The 21,794-nt window shown below is 36.4% G+C and overlaps 1 protein-coding gene across 1 annotated transcript in view; it reads left to right on the top strand.

Annotated features, from left to right (window-relative positions):
- Window positions 1-411: 411 nt before the first annotated feature.
- Window positions 412-21,794, top strand: part of TTC8 (tetratricopeptide repeat domain 8) — a gene marked incomplete at its 5' end in the record, with an annotated part of 33,284 nt that continues 11,901 nt past the window's right edge. Inside the window, 8 exons of the mRNA XM_010284479.1 lie at window positions 412-441; window positions 4,640-4,760; window positions 7,002-7,065; window positions 7,190-7,349; window positions 8,245-8,334; window positions 12,004-12,048; window positions 18,541-18,626; window positions 20,537-20,624. Of these exons, the coding sequence (XP_010282781.1) occupies window positions 412-441; window positions 4,640-4,760; window positions 7,002-7,065; window positions 7,190-7,349; window positions 8,245-8,334; window positions 12,004-12,048; window positions 18,541-18,626; window positions 20,537-20,624 (684 nt within the window). The remainder of the gene's footprint in view (window positions 442-4,639; window positions 4,761-7,001; window positions 7,066-7,189; window positions 7,350-8,244; window positions 8,335-12,003; window positions 12,049-18,540; window positions 18,627-20,536; window positions 20,625-21,794) is intronic.

Below are 21,794 nucleotides of genomic sequence, written 5' to 3'. Positions count from 1 at the left end.
AAAAAATGCACAAAGATAGATTTTTTTATGTAGGCATTCTAAAGCCTGTGGCCTCATAATCTGGTTAACTTGAGAGATTCACTTGTATCTTTCAAGTTTGTCTTTTTTTTTTTTAATGTACCATTTTTCAGTTAAGCTAAGATTTGGCCAACATGATCCAGCAGAAGCAAGAAAGCAAAAGGTATCTGAAAAATGTGCTTGCTGCAAATCTGCTGTCATTGTGTAAAACATCAATTAGCTCCATAATGTGTGTAAGTTGAGATAATGTAATAAAATGGAAATTTGGATATATGCGTCAGAGAGAAAATGTGTGTGCAAAATGAGGTGGTCACAGCGTATAATTCCATTTTGTGTTGTTCTTTTTATTGTTTGGAATTTCCATTCCTCAATTTCTATTTTCTTTCTTTTCAGGAGCCTGATTCTGAATACACTGTGTTTCAGGTAAAATTCTCTTCATAATATAAGTCTCTTCATAATATAAATAAATACAATTATTTGATACAGTTGTTAGGAAGAATTTCTGATACACTGAATAGTACTTGTTGTTAAATCCTTAATTGCCAGTATCCTATTGGCATAAAATTGTTTTTCGTCATTGGCAAGGCAGTACATTTGATAAGGGGTATTTTAAATAGGCAGCTTTTATATTTGACAGAAGTTTATTTACCTCATTTATTGGTTCAGTAGCTTAGTGCCTTCTAAAAGTTAAATGGAATCTATCTTGAACTGAATGACCTTCATCTGCTGATGAGATTAGGAAAAAGCCAGCGTGTATTTCACAGACAGAACAATGCCTATGCTCTTAGGGCTCACTTTTATGTTCCATTCAATGCGGTGTAATGGCAGACTGTAACCCGTGCCCTTCCTGCTCCTGCAGCTCATTCTCGCTGCCTACCTCGTGTAGAATCTGGTAGTCTCGAAGCTGTATGATAAGCATAAGTGAGGGAAGGCAGAGTAATTGATTAGTTTTCACTTTGTCCACATTAGCAATAGATTACTGCCATGGGAGGAACCGTAATGTTTTGATGGTGACATCTTTTGGCTCCAGCCCACAGTCAGAAGAGATTAAATGCAAAATGGTTTCAGTGAAATACTGCCAGATATCTTCTTGACTTTAAAGATTACGCTTGACAAGGTAGTTGTTGCGTTCTGGGGTTTTCATTGTGTATGGAATAAAATTTATGATAATGGCAAGGATTATTGGAGAATGAAACTTCTTAGAAATGCGCATTACCAGGTTCAGGAGATACATTTAGATTTTAAGTTTCTCTTTTTCAATTTGGTTTTTGGACTTTTCAGGAACAAGAGGAAGATTCTTGATTCAGTGACAAACCAGTTCTCAGGAACTAAGTAAAAAATGCTTTGTCACTTTTCTTTCTGGAGTTTAGACTTCTTAAGAAATATTATATCATATTTCTGTACTTAGGTACTTAAGATATTGCTTCCCTCTTTAATTACTGTTAGTTATTGTAACGTTCTGTTGTGATTATGAGTTAAGCAAGCTAAATTACTATGTTGTGAATATGTGGTTTGTCTGAAATGAGCTGTCCCTTTCTTATTCCTACTGCTTAAGTGCCCATTTCATAAAAATGCAGGTCGTCTTCGTAAACGCCAAACATGTTGCTTGTCACAAACCAAAATTACTGATCCTGCAAAGAGAGAGCAGATAATATAAATGGAATCTGAGGCAATAGTTTGAGTGGAAAAACTTGTGCTAAGTCGAGGTGGAAATAATATTGTCATGTGGTTACTCAGAAATGTGTACATTTATTTTTATGGCTTTTTGTGATTATATGTAAGCGTTGCTCTCACTGTGGTGGTTTTGTGCTGCTCTTACTCATTTTAGTTGAAGGTTTTCAGCTGAAGTTCTTTGGCATTAGTTTCAGATTAAACTCTTACAGGTTTTCACTGAGTGAAAAATCTGTGCATTGTACTATAGTAAATTACTAAAAATGTGTACTTCCTTATGAACAGAATTGTTAAAATTTTTATGGGTAACTAAAAACTGCAACACAGAAAGTAAGCTTCATACAAGGATAGAGTAGCTATAGGAAATACCAGGACTACTGGTACAAATTCTTTACAGAAAGTCAGCAAAAGTTGAAATTACTCAGTTGTTAAGAAAATCTTTGAACCTTGCATGAGTTTTATGTCTCATGTGATAAAAGACACCTTTACTTTATGAACAAAGAAAATTTTGAGATTTGTTGGGGAGGGTCAGTTTTAACAGAAAAATGTACATCTCTCAGGTTTTCTTTTAAAAAGTAGAACAATAGCCATGTGCCGTAGTTCTAATAAAGTCCTATGTGACTTTAAATGAATAATTTTATGAATAATTATTTTGAAAAAAAACCTTTTTCCTATGTCTTCCTTTATATTTGTGTGTCAGTATACATTTCTAATTCCTTTTCCCACGTCTTGATTTTTCAGATATTCAGCATAACTGTGTGCACACATAGAAATGGTACTTTTATTTCATATGGGTCTTGTAACTTAGTTAGGGATTTTGAATTGTCTTCTTGTCTCCCAAGGTAGAAGTCATCTTTCTATAGCTTAAGTAACAAATTTGATGTTTTTCTCTCTCTTGCTGTTTTGATCGGAAGTCCTGTAACAAACATTGCTGCAGGCAATACTCTAATCTACAGAGTGGTGTTTAATTAAGGAATAATATACAATATTTGAATTTTTTGTTGGCTGTGGAGCCTCAGACTAGGAGCTTAAGACTGGAAGAGCAGCCTAAGGAATCTATTTTTTATGACAGATATGTCCAATAATGACAAAGAGACATACTGCTTTTAAAAACACATTACCTGACGTTTGTTATTGGAAAAATCACAATGATATGCCTATGTTAAGAACTGGCCCCAGTTTTAGCAATTAGTGTAGAGAAGTTGCTTCTTTCAATTCCCAGGAAAAAATCATTACTATGGACAGCTTTTCTTATCTGTACTAGGAAATTAGCCTGTGTTTGGCTACACTGAGAGCTCTAATTTCAGCATATTCCCAATATAGACATGTTTATGTCGACTTGAGACATACATGTCTTTGAAAAAAGCAGAGTACCGCCAAAGTGTTAAAAATTCAACAAAGTACATACTTCTATAGAATAATGACAAACAGTTAAGGGTGTTGAACATCCAACTGCAAGTCTCAATGCTAATTAAAGGTTGTCACCCTACTACGTAAGAAGAAACTGAAAGATAATAAAGCAGATCTGGATTATGTCTGGCCTAGATTCAAATCATCCTGCCCTGTTCCTTTATCTTCATACTTGAACAAAGGTTTCTAACTGTGGTTGAACTGGCTGGCTAAATCCCTCCTTTGCTTCTCCTTGGAAGAAAGAACTTTTTAAAAGAGAGTTAAATATTTCAACATTTTTAGATATACTTTGTTTTTGATAGACAGTTACAAAGTTGCATAAAAATACGAGGACAGTGTAGAGGAAGGGATGTTCTGAGAAATGATGAATGAGAAGTGTCCTGTTAAATGATTACTTAAATTATTAAATAAGCCTGAGGTCCAGATCTTCTCCTACCTCTTGTATAAAGAACAAATGTTTCCATGTGTTTGACCTTCAGTAGCATCAGTCTGTTTCTATTTTGAAATCTCTCCTTAGCAAATATTAAACCTGCTTTTCCACCAGATCGCTGTACCCTGTGTCAGAAAAGAAACAAATCTAATTGTTTTGACAGTGATTTTTACTCTGGAAAATTTATGATGATCTGTTCAGTATCTGAAGGAAGATCAGAGATTGGTCTTGTGGGTCCCTTTATCATGCCAGCTCTCCGAGTACATTACAGGCATATTAAGTTATCAAAGTGGTTGGATCTGCACTTATTTTATTGGTACTTCTTTATGGCTGCCACAGTTTTTTCTTTTCCCCTTTGATTTGGTGTCTCTACAGTCTACACAAAGCTTGTCACACAGGCTAGAATTATGCTTGCCTTTCCACACTCCTCATGTAATCCTCCAAGACATTTAATGTAGTAATTTGTCAGTTCAGTTCACTAACAAGTACTCCAATAATCTCACAATCTGAGGTGCTTAATCTATACGTTTACACACTTTTTACAGCTGATGCTTTGAACAAAGAAGTTGAACAAATTATCTTTCTAAAAACTGTCACTTGTGGATAGTAATGTACTGTATCTTTAACCGCTGGTTAAAAGATTTTACTTCTTTCTTTACAGATGCCTGGAAAGGGCATTACTTTGCATTGCAGTGGTTTACTTGCCTTCCTCTCCCATCCCAATTTAAATACAGTGTCTGTCAGAAGTGGGTTTTGAATGGGGATTTCTTCAAAAACACAAGATCTCAGAGAGTTGCCTGTGACCTAAATTAGTCATAACTTTTCATGAGGCACGAAATTCTGTCCTCCAAACTCAGTGACTATACATGACTATAGCTATTCCATTCCAAAAGAGTTGTCTAAGTCTTGGTCCCCTTTCCACCTCTACCAGGCAACTGATGGGTATATGCACCTTAGTTGCATTATAAATAAAAGATATTTAAGTGAATATCTTATTCAAGCCTATTAAAACTGTGAAGGGAATATAATTTTAAAAAAGGCAAAATTACTGATTAGATGATTTACTTGGTGTTTTGAAGATATTTTACTTTTTACTTTATCCTTATTCAGGCTGCCTGGAGCCTGAAAACACGAGCTTTGACAGAAATGGTGTACGTGGATGAAATCGATATAGATCAAGAAGGAATCGCAGAGATGATGCTAGATGAAAATGCCATTGCTCAAGTCGCACGTAAGAATGACTTTCACTTAAATACATTGAAGCAACGAGCTCTTTTGGTCAAGATTGTCATCCAGCATAAAACAGTACATGTGAGGTGACCTGGTATAGCTTTTAGCTGTTGCTATTGAGATCTAGTCTAAACCTCCCCTGGCATAACTTGGGGCCATTTCCTCTTGTTCTATCACATGTTACTTGCGAGAAGAGACCCAAGTAACGCATCCCACCACAACCCTCTTTCAGGTAGTTGAAAGAGAGATGAGGTCTCCCCTCAGCCTCCTCTTCTCCAGGCTAAACAACCCAGCTCCCTCAGCGGCTCCTCATAAGACTTGTGCTCCAGACCCCTCTTCACCAGCTTCGTTGCCCTTCTTTGGATGCGCTCCAGCACCTTAACATCCTTCTTGTAGTGAGGGGCCCAAAACTGAACACAGTATTTGAGGTGCAGCCTCACCAGTGCTGAGTACAGGGGTACAATCACTTCCCTACTCCTGCTGGCCACACTATTTCTGATACAAGCCAGGATGCTCTTGCCCTTCTTGGCCACCTGGGCACACTGCCAGCTCATATTCAGCCGGCTGTCAACCAGCACCCCCAGGTCCTTTTCCGCCGGGCAGCTCTCCAGCCACTCCTCCCCAAGCCTGTAGTGTTGCATGGGGTTGTTGTGACCCAAGTGCAGGACCCGGCGCTTGGCCTTATTAAACCTCATACAGTTGACCTCAGCCCATCAATCCAGCCTGTCCAGATCCCCCTGCAGAGCCTTCCAGCCCTCCAACAGATCAACACTCCCACCCAACTTGGTGTCATCTGAAAATTTACTGAGTTATCATATTAGAAACTCTTACTGGGTGGACTGTCCACTCTTTCTGTTGTGGAGTAAAAAATTCAAGATTCACAGCACTATAAAGAACAAGTAAGAAACAAGATCCTAAATGCAGCCTGCCAGAAGAGAGAGAATCCTGAGTTTTGGTCCTTATTTTAGCATCACGTATGTATTTAGTTGGTTCTACCAAAGAGATAATGGTTATTACCTTTTTTGTATTATTTAACTTTAAATACAGCTGTAGCCAGGTGGCTACTATAATACTGGCATCAGAGGTGCTTGTATCAGCATGGGTTAAAAAAGCTAGAAGCTATTCAGATCGAGCTAGAAGTTATCAATTTGGACAAGTGTACTAAACTTGCTTAAACAATGGCCTGGTAATTACCTCTCAGAGAGGTAATTACAGCTTGAGCGCAGGAGAGAGAGAAGACTGAAAAAGGGCAAACTTGGAGTTTATCTTGGGGAAAAAAAGAAGGAAGGAAATAATGTACCTATCAGTTTAACTTGAGTTCTTGGAAAGATGTGGGATAAAAGCAGTTTGTAAGTATCTAGAAAGTAAGTAGATGAGTAACAGTGATTTGTCAAGAACTGGCTGTATCAACTTAAATCTAATTTTTTTCTGTACATGGTAACAAGCTGTGATAAGACCAGAAGGTATAGCTGTCATATCTTACTTCTAAACAAGTTTTCAAAACCACCTCTTAGACATTCATTTAGGAGGTTAGAAAAACTGACTAATCAAATGTCGGTGAAGGTGATGGAAAGTCTACATGCAGGAACTAGTAATTCTTAATGATCCACGTCCATGTCAAAACAGAAATATGTGAAAAGAGGGACCCTTCATCTGTTCACCTGGGCTCAAGACAGTTCAGTATTTTCATTGATGACCTTTGCATATGGATGAGTTTGAGCACTTTGCTGTGCCCCTAAATTGTGGGTGGGGGTCCTACATGGGTCTAATGATATAATTCTCCAGCTGCCCTGTAGCTGAAGGTTTTGGTTTATTTACTCAAGTCTGGGTGCTCTTTTAGTCCCAGTTGGAAAATACACCATTTCAAATTAGCATGATCTCATTGTTCCAGTAACTTGTCTTTCTTCAAAGCTATCTATTGCTCCTAAGGTGTTCTTGGGAATTGTTGTGGGTTAACCCTGGTAGGCAAGTTAAGCCCCACAGAACTGCTCGCTCACTCCCCCCAAGTGGGATGGGGAAGAGAATGAGAAGGGCAAAAGTGAGAAAACCATGTTCATTGTGGCAGGTTTCTTGCAATTTGTCAGTAATAATACTTGGTTTTTGTCTTCTTTGCCTAGTGCTGTGTCCCCTCAGTTTGAACAAAGACATTTCCAGTTTATTGTAAAACACAATCATTTTTTGAAGTCCCCTGGACAAAGGTGTAGTATCTCAATGTGAAGTGAGAAATGCTCCTATTTTATAGGACCAGGAACATCTTTGAAACTCCCTGGAACTAGCCAAGGTGGAGGCCCCAGCCCAGCTGTTAGGTATGTGACAAATGAGCAAATCCTAAATTTAACTTTTGAAAATTAAATGCTTCAGATATAAATGTTTAAATTCTCTATCGATAAATACCACTCAACATAAGGATAATATGCTTAACATCTTCAGGCCAGTAACTCAATCAGGAAGACCTATTACAGGATTTGTGAGACCCAGCACGCAATGTGGACGGCCAAGTACTATGGAACAGGCTATAAAAACACCTCAAACAGCTCTCACAGCTCGTCCAATTACTAGTGCTTCTGGGGGATATGTCAGGCTAGGAACGGTAAGTTGTTTGACTGTTTTCAGAATGATGGCTTTCTTGGTCATAATATCTAGTACAATGACATTGTAGTTGACCTGAAAGCTGCGTTCAAACTCAAGTTTGAAGGTGAGTGTTTTTAATTTTTTGCTTTAAATTGTGTTCAAACTAGAGTTTGAAATTGTTACTTCTTGTTAGTTTGGTAGTTTGTTTATATAAAAAAGTACATAAATTCACAAGTTCACAAAAATTCACATAAATTGCAAATTCACAAGTTCTGTGAGACTCATTTTTATTCACTGAAGGTCATGAAAAGACTATGACATGATTTCACCACAAGTATGTTGAGACCTTCTCCAAGTTTTTCAATTTACTACAAACCAGTTACTAATCTCTCAGTGTCTGTCACTTCAGAAGATAAGGAAAATAAACTGTACTGGTTTTATCCTCTTCTATTGGCAAAATCAATAAACTGCAACTGGCACAAATACGTAATACAGGTTAACATCATGTTAATAGCAAAATGTGATATCTTCTCACTATTGCAAGTATGAACTGATCTTCCTAAATCTTTCTTGAAGATTTTTTTGTTATGTATCCCAACTACCTTCAGTCCGCCTAACAGTTAGTCCAAGCTACATGCTTAGGCACATTATGGAAATAGTGGAGAGAGGGAAGAAAAAGGTAGTTCCAGAAGCTAATTCATGCAACCTCTTTCAGGAACTGTATGGGAGTAAGACAAATTCCTGGCTTTCAGAAAAGATGCAATTCAAGTGAGAAGAGTCTGTACAGCACAGTAGAGCACTGCATCTACAGATGCTTTGTTTGTTGTTTCTTTTTCTATACTTCTACTATTTTGAAAATTTTCAGTAAAAGTGTAGGGGAACTTCCCACTTAAAAACTTATTTCTCCCCTTCAGGCTTCAATGATAACAAATCCAGATGGCCCATTCATAAATCTGTCTCGACTGAATTTAGCAAAATATGCTCAAAAGCCCAAACTGGCAAAGGTATGTAACTATTTTGGTTAATGTTGTGATAACTTTTTCTTATTTTCTGGCATCATTCTAATGTAACTGTACATGGGATTGGGGATACAAACAACGATGAACTGTGTTGTGGATGTAAAGTTCAGAAAAATAGTGTGTTACTTATCTTTTGACAGTGGTTACCAAACTTGAAATGGACAACATGTCTGAAGATGTTATGTTGGAAGTATAACCTTGGAAAAACATTTATATGGAATAAAATATTCCACTGGTAAATAACTTTGAACTGTGCATATAGGAGTGATGAAGGGCAACTAAAAAAAAAAACAAGGTGGAAAAAACCCAGCAGAACCCTCCTTCATGTCCCGAAATGCAGTTCTTTGTACAAATAAATGGAAATCCTGGCCTAAAAATGTTCAAATGGTTAGGATTTTTCCCTTTGATTTTATGGCATGAGTTAACACTTCTTATATAAAAAGTTTTTGTCTTCTTGTTCAGAATTCTTCTTCATTTTCAATTAAGATCTTACGATCGACAGCCATCGAAACTGAGACTGCCAATAGAACAGGTTTATCCAGGTTATCTGCCCAACTTACGGGTTTCAGCTCTGAATGGAAGGGACCTAAAAGTTGTGTAATGATTTATCACTCTGTGGCCTTTCAGTTGAATCTTTCCCCAACGCCACCAGTTAGTTGTGTAGATGAAGATGTTTTCTGTGCATACTTTGTTCACAAAAAACAACTGTTGGGCCGAGACCAGCAACTCATTTTGCACAAGGTATCAAACGAATATCAGATACACTCTCAGGAGCTATATTTGGCTAGCAATGTAGAGTTGAAAGAACCCATATGTATTCAGTCTATTTTGAGAAAGGTAGTAGTGGTGAACACTGTTAGAAGACTAGCAGTACCTGATATTCTACTGGTGGAAATTAGCTCCTCCAGGCCAAAATTTTAGTTAATAATTTTTCATGAATGATTAACAAATTCCTTTGCTTTTTAAAACATTATCTAGGCTGATGTAGGCCGTTGCTTGCCAATGAGGTTTTCAAAGGAAATAAATTTTGTGTGGTTGCACTGTGTTCTTCACCCGCTCCTTACATCTCTGTCACTTAGCCTCTTAACCAAACTAAGCAGAAGAATAGATACCAAATATAGTAAGTTCTAGTCTGGCAAGGTAATGGAAGAGTTCCAAACTATCATCTGAGGGCAGTTACGAGTCTGTTCTTTATCAGTTCTGAAAAAACTGCAAGCCTTTTGTCCAGTTATGTCCTTGCCAGCACACACATTATGCTAAATCCATCAGAGTCTGTGAAATAGGGAGAATGTAAGAAACCTAGGAAGGATTAAGAAACACAAGACGCATCCATAAGAAATTAGGCTTAGTTCTTCTGCTTGAAGACAGATAGCTTTTAGTTGTGATTGGTAACTCTATATACTATTTAAGCAGGTAGGTTAGCTTTCAGATGAAATACTTATTCTTAGCAACAGCTCTCAGGAATAAGAAGTCTATGTGTGCTTAAGAATTTTGTTTCTTAATTAGCATTTTGGGGGATAATGGGGTAGCTCTGTCTTCCTTCAGTTTCGTATGAAAAGAGGCTTAAGCCAAAAAATGTAAAGCGACAGTCATAGAAACATCCATAGGCAGCAAGTGTACTTGTCAGTATTATGAAGCTAATACATTATGGCATTAACATTTCACACAGAATGGAAGACCTAAGTTTAAATTTGGAGCTACATGGATTTATAACTTTTTTTAAACAAGACAGCATTAAGGCTAAAGCCAAAGCAGGGGGTGAGACTGCAGACTGCACTCTGTGTTAAGAATCATTGATAAAGTTTTAAAACTCTGAGCTGTCACCTCTCCCAGGTGCAAAAAGATGATAAATCTTGCAACTATTAAATTCACATAATTATTCTGTGTATTCATGTTGGTATATACTCCTCCTACATACTTCTTCCTTATGTGTTTGCAAAGTATACTCATTGCATCTTTTTTTAAGTTAGATTATCTATGTTTTCATTGCATGACTAGGTCATCCGATGTTTTGAGGTATACAGGAATGTGGCTTCTCGCTGACTAGCATCAGTCATGTTAAAGACTATTGCAGGATACCCCACAGTAGACATACGAGGTATCACCTGTTGCCAGAGAGTGCCTCTGGTAAATCTCAGCAGCTGGTTTATGGCATGAAACAGGAAGTTTTATCTTTTTTACCTTGTGGATTTTTAATAGAGCTATTCAGATAACTCTAGATATTTTTATCCAAGTGAATGTTCAGTCATTTAAATCCTTTTGAAGGTCAGGGCCTATGGATAACAGCAGTAAACTCCTTGTGCCAGCCAGGCAAGAAAACATCTTTTTTATCTCTTTAGATTTACTCACTTTTACTGAATGCTTCCCTGTTGCTTAACTAGAGAAGGCAATGTTCTGATACTTCAGAAAATAATGTTTTCTCTTCTTTTGTTATCCACCTATTTTAATCTCCCTATAAATTTGTCTTTATTTATAATTCTTTAATGTCTTTTAATTATCTGTTCAGAGTCTTTTCTGACCAAAAGTAGAAGAAAAGTAGGTTGTAGTTTACTTTCCTCACCAGACGTGACAATTCATTAGTAATTCTCTAGTTTCCTTGAGGTAAATCTTTTAAGAATTTTGACTAAGAAAAGCTGGCAGAAGAGTCACGGAAGCCCTTAGAAGACTTATTAAGTCTTCTAATAATAAGAATTCTTCTAAATAATAAGAATTTAGAAAAACATTCTGTTCTTCTGAAGCAATTAAGACCTGGGATTTGGATGCAGAAAAAGATCAATGTTCAACTCAGTTGAACCTTGTGTTGTTAGCATGCATACTACATTTCTGAGAATAGAGGCTCCCAGTCTCCATTTAGTTATCTAATGTCTTTCAACATCATTTTATTTACTTAAAATGCCCCGATTGTCTGTTATATACACTCCTATATTCTAGTGCAGAACAGCTACAAGGTAGTATGACTTGCTTAGCTTTATACAGGAGTAAACAAGTTATATTGCTGTGGGCTTATGAGCAGTTACCACAGCACAGCTGATGCATGTAACTTCTTTAAGCTTTGGATTATGATGGTGTGTTTGAGTTTCAGAAGGGCAATGTTGTTAGCATTTATAATTTACAAATAAAAAATAATCTTTTGCTTTACTACGGATCGCAAAATTCTGTAGGGTTTTTTTTTTTTTCTTTCTTCAAGGCAAAATTTGCTCAGCTTACATTCTTAATTTTAAGTAGATTTTGCACTACATAAGCATCTAACTATACATTGCAAAAAGTCTTTATTAGATCACTTGTTCATTTTACAGTTAAAAAGTTGTTAAAATGGTACCAGGTTTTCAAATCTATACTGACTTTCAAATTATAGTTGCCTTTTTTTTTCTTGTTTAATTTACTTTAAGGATCAGAGATAAGAGACAATTCCACTAATCTCTTGCAACAGATTAAGAACTAAAATGCTTTTCTGTAATGACAATGTAGCACATCTATAGTTTTTGTCTAAGTCTTAATTAAATCTAAATGTCAGCAATTGTGATGTGTGAATGTGATTGCTTTCACAAAGAATTCGTTTCTGCCTAACATAACCAAGATTCTGTATTCCTCTAAAATAATATTATCAATTTTTATCTTCAAATATGACAATGTTTTAAATATTCTTCCTGACAGGCGTTGTTCGAATATATTTTTCACCATGAAAATGATGTAAAAAATGTGAGTAATTACTCCGTTTTCAGTTTTTATTAAGTATCGTTCAGTTATTTCTGTCAGTATTCTGCTAAACTAAGGACCCAGGTAGTACATCACATCTGCATACAGAAGTAGAGCATTAAAAGTTGTTTAAGAGAGAGAAATCCTTTCTTATAGGAGTGGTAATCGGGGGTGGTAATTTGCAAATACCAAGATATGGATTGCTCTCTTTTTTGAGAAGCAAAACATTCTAATGCTTAAAACTAGGTCCCTCGTCTAAAAATGTGATAAGATCCCTGTATCTAATGATTTCATGTTAATAGAATTTACTGGAGCCTGAGCAGTAGCTGAAAACTACATGTCAAGTAGCTGAACTGCCTAGAAAATTCAGAGTTCCTGACTATTGCGAGTAAGCAGTAAGTTACTGAAGACTGTCCATTAACAGAAGAAGGTGCAAATATCTGACAAATACTTAGTGATTGAATTGAACATCATTTGACATTTTAAACCACTGAGATGATTGTTTATGCATTTGGGTGAAGCAGAAGGAAAGGTATTTGGTGAAACTGCAGAAAAATAAAATATCAATAAGACTTCGGACACTTTTTCTAGAAATTTAATTCCACAGTGCTGAGGTGTTTTGTGGCCTCAAGAGAAAGATTATATTGTCAATGTGACTGTCTATAACATTTTTTCAAAAGTTTTCCTAATTATACGGTTTCCCTCTTACCCTGTTCAGAACTTTTCTTCTGTGGTCGTTCTTATGTTACTGCACTGAATGGGTAAGATCAAGTTTGGGTACATGTTGTTTAAACTTTCAGAAATAGATGAAGCTTGCAGAACTTTTTTTGGCAGTACACGCAAAGAAATAATTAATTGATTCAATGGATAAAGTGTCAAAATATTTCATTATTATGTTAGATATATGCACCCAGTTGAAGTTGAATCAAAATTTCTCCTTGAAGTTTGTTTGAAAGAACTGTTTGTGTCAATAATGCATAGCTGGCTAAACAATTGCTGAATTTTCTGCAATACTGGGGTGTTAAGATCTGAAGTTAAACCCTCCAGTTAATCAATAACACACAAAAAATATTTGTTGTTGACATAGATTAGAACCTTTTCCAAATGTACTGCTATGTGAAGCTTTTTAATCTAGTATCAAATGATTATAGTTGTACACTGTCAATTTGTTGCATAGTGTTCTTTTAAGAGGATTGAATTGCAATGCACTACTAATCCAAGATATGGTTGAAACAGTACGTGTAAGTGTCAGAAATGTCAGAGAGAAATAGCAGTTAACATTTACATATTCTGATACTGAATATGAAGAAAGTGCCTGGGTTTTATGCCACTAATAATTAAAATTTAGGTTGTTTGTTACTGAGAACTCAGTTCACTAAGAATAAAAGGGTCACTTGATGAGATCCCACATGTGCCTGTGACCTACACTTTAAGGACATGCAGAGTCTCTAGGCTAGACAGATAATGTAATATAATGCAAGGAATTTTCCAAGCACTCCAGAAAAAAACTGTAAGATGTTTTTACACTGTACTGCATGTATTTTGAAATCCTTGCTGAGAATCCCAAATCACTGTCTTGCGGGAAAAGTTTTGCCTATGGTTTTTTATGCACCCTAGCCATTTGAATAAGCAAAGAAGTGTCAGCTTAGTCACCACTATTTATTGTGTAATGAGAGGGAGATCAACATGTTTGGTTAATGATAGCGTCTTGTAGGAAAAAAGTGTCTCATTTCACAGTTTGAGGTGCCATTATAATGTAGTATGTATCTCTGAAGAGATTTTTTTTTTTTAAAACTATTCAGTTTGCTTTCTCTCATTTGCTTTCATGCCTCTCTTCTGTGCTTTCTACATGATTTTCAATATAATTCTGTTCTCCAAACTTTCCTCTCTTCCTTTTGAACCTCATCTGCATTGGTTTTCCTTAAAAAAAAAACCAAAACCAAAACCAAAAAAACCCTTCAACTTCTGCTTAAACTTGCCTGCATTGCTGCTTATTCACCTCTCCTACCAATGGCTTTTCACTAACCCATTTTCTTGCCTCTCCCTGAAAAGAATTTGGTTGCTTAGGATTCAACAGAGAAACAACATGTGTTACCCGTTTAAAAGTTGATCTGGATCTTGCTTGATCACCCAGTAGAACATTCACGGACATTTCTTGCATCTTTGTATTACCTGCTAGTGTGTGATGTTGCACATCCTCAGAAAAAGACCCACAAAACACTTTTCTGCATGACACGGGATGAAAGCTTGGAAGGATTGGGAGCATGGGAAATCGGCTTAAGTTTGTGACTGTATAGACTGAAAAGCCTCTACTTGTTGACTTTCTGCATGGGTACAATTGGAAGATCAGTTCCTGCAGTTTTGCAAATAAAACACAAAGTAGTGACAATATCCTTCCTTTATCACTGTGCTGATCTGGAACAGTCTGTACTGTTCCCAACTGTATTATTATTTGAGAAGCAAAGGCAGTTTTATTATTTATCTTCTGTTTAGTATTCAGCCAGTACATAGAAAAAAAAAAAAAGCCTCAGCAATTTCATTTGAGAATATCATTAATCAGTGTGCATTCAACTGGACAAATAATGCTAGAAACTCGGTTCAAATTAAAAGTAAATACATCAGTAATCTATCAATTATCAGAAACATGGGGATGCAGAAAGAGAACAGCACTGAGCTTTTTCAACAGTTGAAAATGTATTCAAAAGTATTTCATCTTATTTAATGAAAAATGAAACCCTCTTCTGAAGAAATTACTAGTACCCTATCCATTATTGTTCTTGATTTGTTTCCTTTTGAACACATATACTTAATAACTGACTTTCTGTACCACTTGAGCTATTCCTAAAAGCCATTTTATGGGCTAAATGCTGTAAGAGCAGGGCAGTTTAAAAGACTTGTCCAGAAATAGTTCAGCTGCTACTTTTTTCAGCAGTAAACTACTGTGACATTGTATTCTGCCGTTATTCACAGGTGGGTACTGATGACAAGACACTTTGTCCTGAGGAAGAACAATGAGTGTACAATACATACTTGGGGCCAGGAGTCATGACCTCTGATATTTCCTTTGTTCTTCCTAATACTCTGAAGTTTATACTTTATGATAGAAATCTCTTTGTAATGGAATTATGTTTACAAACTACAGAAATCCAGAAGACACTCACCAAAAGAAATTGTGTTAAATTGACTATGGCTAATGTAATTTACTCAGCTATCTTCTAGACTATCCTGATTTGTCTACAATAAGACTTAGTAACTGTTGCTGGGAGAATTACTGCCATTCAGCAGCACATAAAAGAAGCTGCAGAAACTTGTTATCGTTTCCATCTATCTAATTTCTTGGTGCATACAGTACTATGTATGAAATTACTAAGTTTCAAACAAATGCACATTTAACAATTTAATTTTGCAATACAATAGTAAATTACCACAACCCTTACAAGATGTTTTATACTGAGTTACAGCTGGTAGACAGTTTGGAAGTCTTGGTTATAACGCAGTTTAGCTAAGGAAAGTAACGGTAAAAAAAAAGAATCTCAGAATCATGAACACATTAAAATTAAAGAATCGACATTCTTTTTCATTTAAAACCAGCTATGATTCATTCTTTAAGAATTTTTTTAACAGAAACCCTACTAAATATTAGGGGATTTTATGATTTTTATTTGCACAAATGTAAGAACTGAGAGTAACATAGATTTGTTTTGAAAGGCTTCCCAGGGCTAAGACTGTTGTTGAAATGGGCTCCTGCACACATGAGTAACTAGGCTAAGTGTTCTACAGAGCAACAGTTTCAGCTGACCAGCATTTCCAGATGATGAGTTATATCCTAAAGTTTGTTAAAACTTTTGGGACAGTCGGTATGGGGTTTTTTCCCGATATGTGCGTTAGAAGAAAAAAATCCTTAAAAAGGCATACCAGTATCTCCCAATCCACAATCCGTGCTGGTTTTCCCTTCTGGTTATTAATATGACTGCACCAACATTCAACAATGGACAATTCAGTGCAGGACAGGCGTAACACTTATACTGCTCTTATAGATTGGTTTTACATTAACATGCTGTGCAGATTAAACATTGATTTGTACCTAAACTTTAAAAAACAAAAAGTTTGCAGCAAACTGAAATTGAAATATGCTAGCAGTTGGTATTGACATGGCAAGGTGAAGACTTTGACTTTTAAAAGTCTGTTTTAATCAATTTACTAACATTGCAAAGGCCACACTGTCAAAAGATTTTGTTGTAATACCAGCAGAAAGTCTAACTATTAGCATGCAAAAAGCTGACATTGATATGCACAAAGCCTTTTCAGGTGAACACTTTTTAGAAATGTTGGTAACATTTGTAGTATTTTTGGATTAAAGTTTTTGTGACCGCTTGTAAGGTATCAGAAACAGGATTTTCCTATTCCTTTCCTATGTCCTCAATAGGAAGGTATAAAAACAGGACTTAATTTCAGAAACTAACTTCAAAATGAAGTCACACTTTGTTTCTTGATGTTAGTAGTAAGATCCCAGTAAGAGTTCAGGATCTGCATTGACAGATAAGCTGCTGATGTTAGTGTCTGCTAAGCCTGAAGCAGTCTTAGTTCCCACTTTCCGATAGCAGCCAGGATCGTTAGCCTTGCGTAAAATAGTTATCAGAAATAATTGGGGTGCCAGAAAGCAAGCTGAATGTTTAGCTACAGAAGGGATCATTTTTTGAAATTCAGTCCTTCTCCTTGAATACTTGTCATCAGAGCACTCTAAGGAAAGCTCTGTGAAGGATGTTATTTGCAGTATGAGCCTTAACTCATTTTCAGTGGCTGCTCGTGCTGTATTAGAAGCAGGTGTGGTATTTGACAGACACAAGCATTGTTTATACATTTGTAAATGCAACAGAAGTAACCAGTGTGTAACATCAGCTACTTTACTTTCCCAAATTTTCCCTGTACTGGAACAAAATTGTTCATATACCTTTAGAAGAAAGAATTTGTCTGGAAGGGAAACCACTAATTTCTGTCTTGAAGCAAGCTGCTTCCCCATTACAGCAGTAACCTCTGTTGTGCAATTTGCAAAACCATTAAGAAACAAAGGGCAACCAAAATAAGAGCTGCCGTCTGAGGTCTTCCACGTAACTGGAAGAAGCAGTGACTTCAGAGTTGTAAGCTTTCCTCAGTTTTCTCTCTCTTGCCACAGAGGCAGGGAACGACAACTGTCTCTTTCTCTTTGAGGACAGCATCGATACAACTCCGTAGCCTGAATTGCTACAGAAAACAAATTATTCTTTCTCACAGAGCCAAAAGAGAGCAACTTGTCTAACTTGTCATAGCTCCACTGACTTTGCTGTGCTATGTCAAATCTACACTCATTAATTACTTCCAACCTCATTTTGCTAGCAGGAAGGAAAGGAATCAAACCCAGAGGTTTAGATGCCACTAAATTAGGCTCTTTCTAGTATTTCAAGTATTCGGATTATTTTTTTCGTGGAAATTATTGGTTCCTCTGCTACTGAGTGGCCAGTGCACAGAAACTTTCCATATTTTTTCCCCATAGATAGCTAGTTTCTGATTTCTGTGGTCTGCAAAATGTTTATGAAAACAAGAAAAACGCAAATTCTTTGTTATAAAAATACTGCAGTAAAGCTTTTCAGACTATTTCTGAAGATATCTCTAAAATATAAGTAACAAACATAGCATGGCTTTGATATGTTCTGGGGCTAAATGGCATTTGAAAAACACAACGCTAACAATTCTTTCTTTGGTAGGTTTTGGTACAGAACATACATCTATTTGTTTTAACAGAAATGTTGCAATTATAGCTAAAACATGAAAAGCCATAGATTCTGTCTGTGGTGGCTGGTGGTAGCACATTGATTAGCATACCTACTTTTCCAATATGCAAGATAAAAGAGATTTTAGACCTCCACCCTCTTCAGTAGGTATCTGTTTCTTAGAATATTTATCTATTTTTCCTATCTGTCATAAAATAATTATTTACATCATAGACTTTTAAAAGGAAGAAGTATTTCATACTGTACACATCAGAGAGTTCCCAGAAGTGGAGGCAGCTTGATAGTATCAATGAGACAATAATTTGCACAGTATTTCAAACAGGCTGAACTGATTTCTTTGTGTCAGTATATTTTTGCTTGTGTTTAACAACTTTTAGTGAACAAGGATGAGAAGCTTGGGCAACGTGTCTTGGCTTACACAAATATTCTATATATTCTGTAGCAGCACTTCAGGAGTCCAATCAAATTAATTTTATATTTTCCCTTTGAATTACTGGAAGCTGTTTGGATTACCTGTTCTTATAGGGACAAATTATCCTTTCAGCTACTTTAAGCACTAAGCTATAAAAATAGTAAACATAAAGCAATGCCTCCACCTCAAGTTTACCAGGACTTTTTGTTCAAAATTTTCTCTTTACAAAAATCTTTACATTGTTCACTTCATGTTGTTTTTCTTTGTGTAAACATTGAAGTTACTAATGTTAAGATGATGCGTTTGTTTTGGAAGGCTCTAGATTTGGCAGCCCTTGCCACTGAGCATGCACAATTCAAGGACTGGTGGTGGAAAGTCCAAATTGGGAAGTGCTACTATAGGTAAGCCGTTGTTCATTTCTTCTCTGATCGATGAGTGTGAGTGCAGGACCTGAACTGCCGGGTCTGTTGCGCAATGCTGAACGCTGAGAAATAGTTCAGTAAGTATATAGGTGGAGAGCGTGTACTTACAGTTAGATCTCCTTTAATATACAAAGAGATTATGTTTAACTGCTTGAGGTAAAGGCACCAACATTGAGTACCTTTAAGTAACTGAATTAGTTGCATCTTCACCTTTGTTAATGTGTTTCAAAGTCATTGTTTGAAAAGTCAGTAAATAAATGCAAAGAACTGATGTTAAAACAGACCACATAAATTTACAATATTAGCTTGAGAAATTAACTGTCAATGAGGGCTTCAGATTGATGAAATAATAAAAAATGAAATATTCACATTAGACACTTTCTGCCAGAGATATATTGCCCAAGAAGTACCAGTTTCAAAGATGCCAGGGCCTCAGGGATGGCACCCCATTACCCGAGCATCTGATCCAAATGACTTAGGAGTACCCCGACGCTGTGCAGCGATATGCCTCTTAGCAGGGAGCAGAGCTTGTTGCAGGAAGTTTAGAGTGGCTGCTGAGGATTTAGCAATGGTTGTAACAGCCAGTTGTGCCAAATCAGGTGAAACTCCTCCTGATACAAACCTGCTTCCCATAACTCAAACAAGTACTGTGGCAACTCCTCCTTTCATTCTTTACAATATGTTTGTCCCATGAATGTAAAACATATGGATTCTGTATTGGTTGTTAAAAAACTGAAGCATCATCTGCAGGCTTTTACAATTCTACAAGCAGTTCTTGTATGAACAGGCTGATAATACAAAGCAATTAGCCCTTTAAAATTCCATGTTTGTATCTTGGCTTGAAACTATTGCTTCTCTTCAGATGCCCAAACTAATGAAATTCTTCACTATCCTTAAACTTTATTTGACATTCTTCAGAAGGTTCGACTGTTTTTTGAGCTTAGAGGTCATTCATCATTTTCAGGATTTTTAGACTAAAGCATCCAAGCAGGCACATGTAATGCCAGGATCCAGAATTACCTTATGTCCCCATTGCGTGTGTTTCTTTGTTTTGGCTGGCTTGTTCTGGCTGTGTTTTGTGTTTCTTCACCAAGTGTATGTGCTCTTTGGTGAAGGAAAGAAAAGACAATTTGCATATGAGAAAATATACCTTTTTGCTGTTGTTGGTACATTTGTCTTAATTTTGTAGTCTATATAGCATTTATAAATTACTGCAAAATATTCTGCAGTAATACTGCAAAACAGATGTTTTTGAGACAGAACAGACTTCTGTGAGGTTCATGTGCCATACGCTGCCCCCTCCCAAGTGATCTGCTTGGACTGTCTTAAGCTGTGGTGCCGTTTACAATACAGCATGTTTTCGATATTAAAGGTTTTTAATATCGGCAACAGAAGTTTCACCATTTCCCATACGAGGCTAGGAGAAAGTGTTTTATAGATGATTAAGCATTCCCGAAACTTTACAGTGGAGAGTATCTACACGATCTTTGCCACAAGTGAGGAAATTCTGCTCCAGAACCATGTAGGTAGAGGTTGAGGTATGACTTTAATTGCTCGTTTTCTACTGTCCGTTCTGTACAAAGAGCAGGATGGAGTCCTACGAAAATTAATAATCATTATTCAGTTAGCACCAGAAGGCTGCATGTACAAAAGGGGAACAAATTTCATTAATTTTCCTTTTTCATAGTTTTGAATGGTTGTCTTTGTAACCTTAATATATTTAACAGCATGTTTTTTGTTAACATAAACACAAATACATGACCTTAAAGTATGCTTTTGGGCAGTTCATGTTTGATTTAGTGTGCACTGCTTCATTATTTAATAAGCTTTTTTTTAAAAAAAAAACAAAAACAACAAATGCCTTCTATATCTGTCTGTTTTCTCTTTAGGTTAGGATTATATCGTGAAGCTGAAAAACAATTTAAGTCAGCTCTCAAGCAACAAGACATGGTTGATACAATCTTGTATTTGGCAAAAGTAAGTCATAGGTTTGCTTGTTCAAGAATGAAGTGAAATTCCAGACTATCCCTGAGAAGTCTATACACCAGAATAGCTGAGTATTGAGCTTGATACATCATTAGGTTTATAGGGTGTGATTTCCATATAGACCTGAGGCAATACATGCTAAGAGTTGAAACTGAAGTCTGTAATTTACAAAAAGATTTTGGAACTTCCAGATTTCACAAAAAAATCCCCAATAACAACAAAGAAACCCCTCCTATGTTACTGTATTCTTTGCTTTAAACTCCAATGAGGATTATATAGCTAAAGAATTATTTGAGTTGCAGTATGAAGAGCAATGTAGCTATATATTGTCTCCTAGGAAACTAATGCATTAAATCAGTAAGTGAAGAGTGAAGCTCAAAATCCTAGTTTCACAAGCAAAATCAAAACAAAGTGAGCTTAAAGGAAGGAATCAGAGACCTTAAAACAGTGAATGTTCTGTCAAAATAAAGGTATTAAAAGCTTTAAAAGAACAAGTGGCACAGCTAAGCCTCAGAATTACTTGTTTACCAGGGTACACATCAGATTCTAAACATTTTCCAAGGAAAGGTGGCCTGTGAGAAACTAAAACTGCATTTTAATTCCTCCTGTCCTAGAAAGAGATGAAGTCATTTGCTCTTTATCAGCTCCCTTTGAGCCAGCTGTCACAGGCCTATCCAAAACTCATCACTATAGTCAATAATTCAGATATTCATATTATGATATTTGCATTACCTTTCCATTTCTTGAGCAATGTATGTTTTGTATTTAAATGATCATTAGTTGTTATCTGGAGACTTGTTAATACAGCAGTTGGAGTTAGTTTACTCAATTGAGCTTAGTAATTTTAGATTTCTGTCACTACCAGGAGTCATTCTGCAAAGCAAAAGAGCTACGCAGAGTGATTAAATTGTCAGAGTAATTGGATTAACAAACGGTGATTCGTAATGGGAGATATGCATCCCTCCACATCATTACTAGGTCAAGTAGGAGCTGCATTTGAACTTCCACCTCCCACTCCATAGACCAGCTCGCTCAAGTATAAAGCATCACACAACGTGATTTAGTGACTGTGGGTGGACAGGCAATACAGTAGGGCACTGAGATATAGCTCAGTCTGACAGGAATGAAAAGATAAGACTGGAGTTAAGCAGCCATTAAAAA

The sequence above is a fragment of the Phaethon lepturus genome, unplaced genomic scaffold (genome assembly GCF_000687285.1).
Source record: "Phaethon lepturus isolate BGI_N335 unplaced genomic scaffold, ASM68728v1 scaffold11883, whole genome shotgun sequence".
NCBI classification, from domain to species: Eukaryota; Metazoa; Chordata; class Aves; order Phaethontiformes; family Phaethontidae; genus Phaethon; species Phaethon lepturus.
This window is presented reverse-complemented; position numbering and strand designations above follow the sequence as displayed.